The sequence below is a fragment of the Dreissena polymorpha genome, chromosome 5 (assembly GCF_020536995.1).
Source record: "Dreissena polymorpha isolate Duluth1 chromosome 5, UMN_Dpol_1.0, whole genome shotgun sequence".
In the NCBI taxonomy this organism is placed as follows: Eukaryota; Metazoa; Mollusca; class Bivalvia; order Myida; family Dreissenidae; genus Dreissena; species Dreissena polymorpha.
Window position 1 is genome coordinate 35941438 of NC_068359.1, and position 7969 is coordinate 35949406.

General features: G+C 36.3%; 1 protein-coding gene across 6 annotated transcripts in view; it reads left to right on the forward strand.

Annotated features, from left to right (window-relative positions):
- Positions 1-3698, forward strand: part of LOC127881621 (uncharacterized) — a 64477-nt gene extending 60779 nt beyond the window's left edge. For 4 of the 6 annotated variants that reach the window (XM_052429674.1, XM_052429671.1, XM_052429673.1 and 1 more), the window contains one exon: positions 2688-3698. In XM_052429674.1, coding sequence (XP_052285634.1) covers positions 2688-3548 — 861 coding nt within the window. In that variant the 3' untranslated portion in view covers positions 3549-3698. Of the gene's footprint in view, positions 1-185; positions 379-723; positions 912-1534; positions 1610-1816; positions 1905-2144; positions 2319-2565 lie in introns of all 6 variants that reach the window. The other 2 variants (XM_052429676.1, XM_052429679.1) reach the window with 1 other exon arrangement.
- Positions 3699-7969: the final 4271 nt, after the last annotated feature.

The window sequence follows — 7969 nt, forward strand, 5'->3', positions numbered from 1 at the left end:
GTTACTCGTTCTTTTCAATGTCTACACGCTCATATACTTATAACACGTTATAGGATGTTTCATTTGGACTGCATTCCTCTAGTATTTTAATTCACATACTTATCCAAAGTTTTCGGTATTGCTGAGTTTTCATTTGGAAAGATTTTCCCCCTTGATTTATTTCACATACTTAACCCACGTTTTAGGTATCACTGATGTTCCATTTGGACTGCATTCCTCTAGTTATCACGTCGGACGTGCTGATGTACGTGCAGATCTTAGGTATTTTGAAGGGCAAGTTCTCCGATGAAAGGTGTTCCCGGAAACGTCTCGATCCCAGCCGCAAAGTCTGTGAGACTATCGAAGGCTCCGATACAATGGTTATACCAATCTCGAAAAGTACGTGTATTAAATTTCTGAAGTTGGTTACAATTCGGCGCCTTGTATGTATATTGTTTGCACATATTCCGTATGAAGTGTTCTGGCCGTCAATAAACCTTATGATAAATACCAGTTGAAAGATTTTCTACATCACTTATCAAAAATTGTAACATTTCTATAAATTAATAATTAAAAGGACCAACGTCGATTTGCATGATAAAATGACGTCAAACAAAACAAAATCAAGTACATGTGTGTGTTTAAAATCACATGTCAATGCCATGATACTAAATTTTAAATAAGCACGCGTTTTGTTACACAACTCCACACAGCTATTGCTTACTATGACGACTGTATTTACAGGCTTTCACAGGGGGAAAATATGCGCGTGCTTCCGAGAGCGTCACGGGAAGCCCGTTCTGACCTGGACTCACGACCCGGCGAGTCGGAAGTTTAACATCAGCCTCACCAACATTCCTCCTTACCTCGAAGGGGTCGAAATTGAAATCGTGAACAGCAAAAACACCATGTATTATGAAATTCTGGAAAAGGTTAAACTTAGGCTATTTTATTATCATTATTATTATATAATAATATCATTAACACAAATTTAGCAAAGGGAAATAATAAAACTGACATAAGAGTTGTGGTTCGTTTACTTTGCACTTAATCTGAATGTCATCTTTCGATGTACACATATTTATTTGAATACCTTAAATCCAAGGGCGTTATGCTCCGCACAATAAAATTGACTAAAAGGTAAGATCTCTGTTAATCCTAAAGTGAGAGTAATCGTCCATATACTCTGCAATTCCTCACAAAGCCGTCTATAATGACATGGGGTTTCATATGAATCCCTTTCCACTCTTTCGAGTTATTCTCCATAAAAGCGATACAGATGGACGCTTGGAAGGACGGACAGAACTGCGGCTGGAAGGACGCACAGACGATGTTATTCCTTAGTGCCTCACTTAGGCAGCATAATACAAATACTGTTGTTTTGCATGGATGCTAAAAGAATATGTTGTACAGCATATTTACTGTTATATCATTTAGTATTACAAAAGACTCCGGTTAAACCAGTTGCAAAAATCTCATAAATAATACAATAGCACTCAGCAATCTAAAAGAAACCCTGTGTATGCCATTATTTAGCCGTATGCTGATATTCCAGAATGATGTATTTGGTACGAACAGCCTCATGGCGACCTCTAACAATGCCTATCCAGCGGGGAACTACTCCGTCGTGGTAGGTACACAGAAAAAGAAAGTCAATAGTGTCCCCACTAATCAAATTACGTTAAAATACAATAATGTAATAAATCCAGTAAAATACACAAAACAGTTTTGACTTCATGTATATAATAACTTATAAGGCGTGTTTGTATTGTTAAGTTAACATTAACAGATAATACTAATCTTAAACCGCTTGTCATACGTTTATCGTCTTCACCAGTTGATCGGCAACTGTCCTAGGGAGTCAAATTACCACTTCTGTTCTGCGTGGAATGAGATCTACGTCAAATTCCCACAGTACATCGTAGGTAAGAACAAATGGATCCCAAGTGTGCCCAATTTTTTTGCCGGATAACTAATTTCAGTTTTTCTTGAAATATTCATCGAAATAGCGCTCTAATAAAAGAATCTTTTTGATAGATTAACATAAATTTCATTAGTATTCTGAGAATTAATGTAAAGATTCATAATATCGCTTGACTTCACTTATAGAAAAACATGTTTAACTGTTTGTAAAAAGTAACGGCTTTCACTTCCCTTGTTTACAGTGGAGGAGACAGTGCCCCCTCCTCAGTTTTCCCCAGCTTCTGTAGTAACCATAGCAACGGTGGTAGGTGGTGTCGTCGTGATATGCCTCATCGCCGCCGTGGTTTTCTTCTACCGTAAATGCTGCCGTAAGAAAGCCAAAATTCCTTCTAGTGAGCTTGAGCCATTCAGCACAGGTACGTGAATAAATTACAATCGTATTTTTCACCATGTGTGCGGAGAGTGTCAGACTTATATCGCTTACTCAACTAATGTAAGATCGACAATTGTAATACGATAAATGTATATTTTTTAAATATTATTGTTGATGTTGATGTAATGCGATTACCATGCATACGTAAGTTGTGTGTAGCATTTCGCATTAGTGCATACAAGTCTTTACATGCAATGATATCGATTAAGTATCAATCCTCTGGTTATTAGAACTCGTAGAGATGCCGCCTTCCATTTTGAACAACACGGACGGGCACATGACTGGAATAGAAGACCAAACAGGCATCACTGAAACGGAAATGACCGAGTATGAGGAGGGTAAGAGGTCAGAGGTGATCCAACGTCAGCCACTACTGAGCGATATTCAAAGCACTAAATATAGAGACGAAAAATATGATGAATACGATAAACCACAACACGAAAGATTTGATAAAACGACGTTTGCAGAACATCATGGCACTCCTTTTGGATGCAGAACAATGTCAACATATAACCATTGTCAGACACATTCCATCAAGCATTGGGAGGTCAATAGGTCAGGGGTTACTCATCTTCTACCGCTACTGAGAGATATTCAACGCAATCAATTTAGAGACGAAACATATGATGTTGTTTATCACGATGGATCTGAAAATCTTGGCCCTCCGTTTGGACACAGAACAATTCCAACAGAGTCAACCGAGTACGGTTATCAGACACGTGCCGTTAAGCACTTGATCGGGCTATTGTACCGCGAAACTGATGATGACGTGTTCTGTGCAAAGAAAGAGAGACTCTTGCACGAGATGCGGCGGAATGGTTTGGTGTTTGGTCACGTTTCCCAGCATTATTTTGCTGAACGAGCATCGCACTCAACGGAGAACACTAACGTAGTGATAATCGTGTCCAAAGGAATGAACGCAATGTGCTCCCCTTTGCGAGAACAACAACAGAAATGGGACCATGATAATTTGCCGAAAACTGTGTTATTTAACTTGCGGCATGCAAAAGTGGGGGAATACGTCGTTCATTTAGTCTCACTGGAACATGATCGTTGGGAGGGCGAGAGACTGCTGTCAGAGTTCAGGGGCCTCCTCGTGTACCCTAAACAGCCCGAGGGTCGTTTCATATATGATTACAATTTTCATGGCAACGGATTTGATTTTGTCAGAGGAATGCCTTTTGAGGATTTTATTAATAAACTGTTAACATAAAGCACAGACAATCCTGGTAATTTTCCCTGAAGACATGCCGCAAACACTCTTAACGTCATGAAAAACGTAAAAAGTGGTAAATGTTAATAATTTTTCTACAGTTGGTGCAATCCTGAAAGTCTATCATGTTTATTAAAAGAATAATAGCAACTTGACTTAATTATAACAAAAATCATCATATTTCATTGACATCTTTAATAATATACAATACTTAATATCATCTTCGTAATTATTAACATTCGTATTGGTGCGGCATTCATTGCGTGGTTCAGATCATGTCGTGCTATGATTGTTTTTTTTTATAAAAAAAAAACAAATAAATAAGAAATACATGTATATTTAACTAAAAATAGACTAGAGTCTCATTTAATATTCACTTGAAATTCTATATTTTAGTTACCTTTACCTTTACAAGTAATTATCTCAGTATTAGTTCTTATCTTTTTATATCATTCTTTTGTTTGTTTACTTTGCATTTTGTAGACATATAATAATAATTGTGCTTTAAATCATTTATTATTTTCATTTAAAATGTATACAACATCTTTTGTATATAATGCAACGTATATACCTCATTATTCAATTACACAATCAATCATATAGGCATATGCCTTATTTTGTTGAATATTAATAACAGTTTAAATCTTTTGCTCGTTTTTCAAATAATTATGCTTAAGTATATTTTATATTCTACACAAATTTAAACTTAAATGCTTCAATTGTTTATTTTTATTAAAATAGTATTTTAAACTTCGATTTTGAAAACTGATGACCATTCAACTGTTAGTATGACTAACAAATCCTTTCTTCTGTTGTATTAAATTTGAATTGTAATCGATATTTTCATAAATGTTTTTTCATTACATGCCTTCATACACTTTACACAAGATCACGTAAGTGTAATATCAGGCCGTTTAACGCCGTTTTCACAAAATGCTTTCTGTTTCTAAAACTGATAACCATTCAATTGTTAGTTTGATTAACAGATTCTTTCTTCCCTTGTACCATATTAAAAATGTAACCGATATTTTCAAAAATATTTTTTGCATAACATATATTAAAAACAAGAGATGTGTTTGTCAGAAACACAATACCCCCTATTGCGCCGCTTTGAAGCCATATATTTGACCTTTGACCATGAAGGTTGACCTTGACCTTTCACCACTCAAATGTGCAGCTCCATGTGATACACCTGTATGCAAAATATCAAGTAGCTATCATCAATATTGCAAAAGTTTAACCAAGGTTAAAGTTTGGAGACAGATTGACAGACAGATAGGCCAAAAACAGTATACCCCCGATCATTCGATCCGGGGGCATAACAAGTGTAGCGCGAGCCGGCTGACTTCCTGAGGCCGCCACCGAGCGCTGTGTGCGCGACCTCAAACACTCGATATGCCTTCTGAAGTCCTCGGATGGCTAACTATTTCGTTGAATACAATAAACAGTGCCATTAATAATTTTCCTTAGGCTACCTGCCTTCTGATTATGAACTCAAAATAATTGAGTCGCTTCAGATATATATACAATGCGACTAAAGAGGGGACCGATGCCTTCAACGAACCCTCCGGCTTCCGTGAAGCTACTGGCTTAAGCTCCCGTGTTTCTACTGGCTTCGGCTTCCGTGAAGCTACTGACTTCCAACGCTCTGAAGTCCACTCTACAAGAAACAGGAACTCTGCAGCCCGGGCAGCACCGTTTAATATTACCGTAAACACCCCAGGAAACCCGATATCTTGCGGGTCGTGTAATACCATAGGGGACAGTGCTGTGCATTTTGGCATGAACTTAAAAAGGGTAAGTAAATTTGAAAAAAAAATGAATTTTTCAAAGTCCAATTTGAAACAACTGTGTATTAACATTGATAACAAAGGTATTGGCCTACATGTAGACAAAAACCTGACGAATTTTCTTTTAAAAATGAGCCAAATGTGGCTCCCTGAAGCAGAAGATCGGGCAAAACGGGCCATGTTCAGGCATTTAGGGGAGAAAAAAACTGCTTTAATTTGCAAGCCACTCCAATTATTAAAGGATTTGTACAAACTTTCACATGTCTGCCATAACCTCTCAGCAGGGTTTCTCCAGAAAACTATTTATTGTGGAGAAATTTGCGTTTTTAATGACCATGTTGGGAAATCATTAATACCATCTGGGGAAGACCAGGAAACCATATGTGGGCAGTGACTTAATTATTCTTTATCGTGACAAAAAACCTATTTTTCAGCCATTTTAATGCAATTTCTTTGCTTTGTAGAGGCCTATAGTAAGTGTATGTGGGCACATATGCATACAATTGTACTTTTAATGCTTTTTGATACATTCAATAATATTATTAGGCTTTCATCCAACATCATTTCAGAAACGTGAATCTTTTGTCTTATATATAATGTGGTTATTCAATGTCCACTTTAGATATGTAAAAAAGCTATCACAATGCTAGTTCCCCCCCCCCCCCCCACACACACACACATTATTTTACTGCCACAAAGTCTGTTAGGGGGGCTATATAGCTATGTAGGAATCAGTTTGTCCCGACCGTCCCTGTCCCAGTATGTTACGTCCGTCCCGATTGTTTGTCAGTTTGTTCGCCCGATTTATTTTCATGAAATAGATTTTGAACAAATAAACATACAACATTCAAACTTCATATGTTGATGCAACCTTATTAGCTTTATATATACACCCCACCGTCTTTAAGGTAACTAGGTCATAGGTCAAGGTCACTTAAATCTCTTATAGAAAACTTTATCATAGACTGTATAATGGAAGTGCTTCCACCTACAGCCTTCAAAATTCATATATTGATGCACCTCAATGAGTTTTACAGGCCAAATCCAGTGTCAGATCACAAGGTCAAATGTCAATGTCACTTCAACCTATAATAGAAAACTTTAAAGTTGTCTTCAGAACAAAAATGCTTCCATCTGCAATCTTCAGACTTCCTATGTAGATACTTGACCTAAATGAGTTTTACATTATCACACTACATTATTTGGCCATTAGGTCAAAGGTCACCGTGTTCTCTGATAAAGAAACATTACATTGGCCCTTCCTGGGTTCTAAAAACCTCATATGAAGATGCATCAATGAATTTTGCGCAACACATACCGTTATGATCACAGGTGGAATGGAATATACATTAATAAAAATGCACACTGTAATAAAGTTAGTATAGGTAAAATGTCTACATCTTTCAAACATATTATATCAACATGAGAGCTATTGTTACTCTAAAATCTATCATTGTCATTGCACAAAATCAAAGACTGCTTGTGATTGTAAATTTGTTACAGCAACTAGCTGTAATATGAGCTTTTATTAGTCCCATTTTGGTGGGCAACTTGCATTATTACATCTGCAAGTGGGATAGACAGGAAAAGTTGTTTTTGCACAGTGTTCCATTTCATCCTCTTAACATATCACATGCATTAAGCAAACATGCTTAGTGTTTTCTGGCGGTGTGGTATTAATAACTTATCAAACTTCTTCTCAAGAAGGTCAGATATCTATCTATCTATCTATCTATCTATCTATCTATCTATCTATCTATCTATCTATCTATCTATCTATCTATCTATCTATACTGTCTAACTCCCCTTGTGGTTATTATCGACAATATGGTGGACGAACCAGTTATCAAACACATAGGGAATTACGTTAAAATTTAAACACTTAAAGGGGCCTTTTCACAGATTTTGGCATTTTTTAACTTATTCATTAAATGCTTTATATCGATAAATGTAAACATTGGATCGTAAAAGCTCCAGTAAAAAATCAAGAATAAAATTAAAAAAAGGAAAAGAACATTGCCCGGACCAGGTTTCGAACCAGTGACCCCTGGAGTCCTGCCAGAGTCCTGAAGTAAAAACGCTTTAGCCTACTGAGCTATTCCGCCGAGTACACATACTAAACGTATTTTATACCTTATATAAGCAATCTTCGTAGTTTCACAAAATTTAACGACAAAAACAGAACTCTCCAAATTATTCAATCGTTTCGCGTTGCAACGCTTTATAATTTTTAGGTTTTAAAATCGTCAAAAGATGCATATAATGGCTCTATTAGACCATGGTAAATGTTCAGTATTACTGTTTCCTCACAAATATCATAACTAAACCGAAAATTTGCGAATCTTAAACAACTTTTTTCAATTTTGTCAATTTACCAAAGCGTGAAAAGATCCCTTTAAAATAACAAAAACATTATGTTTTAACAAATGACTAAAAGTTTAATCATTTAATAACTTATCTGTAAAGTTTTCCAGCACATATCCTTCAAGAATTCAGGATTAAACTTGTCTGTGAACAAAGTAAGTGTTATTCTTTGAATCACCTGTACTTTGTGTGGTTAAATGTATAAAATCGGTATCAACGTCGTGTGTTGAAGTCTTGTTTGCGGCTATAAACTAGCAATGGCCAAAT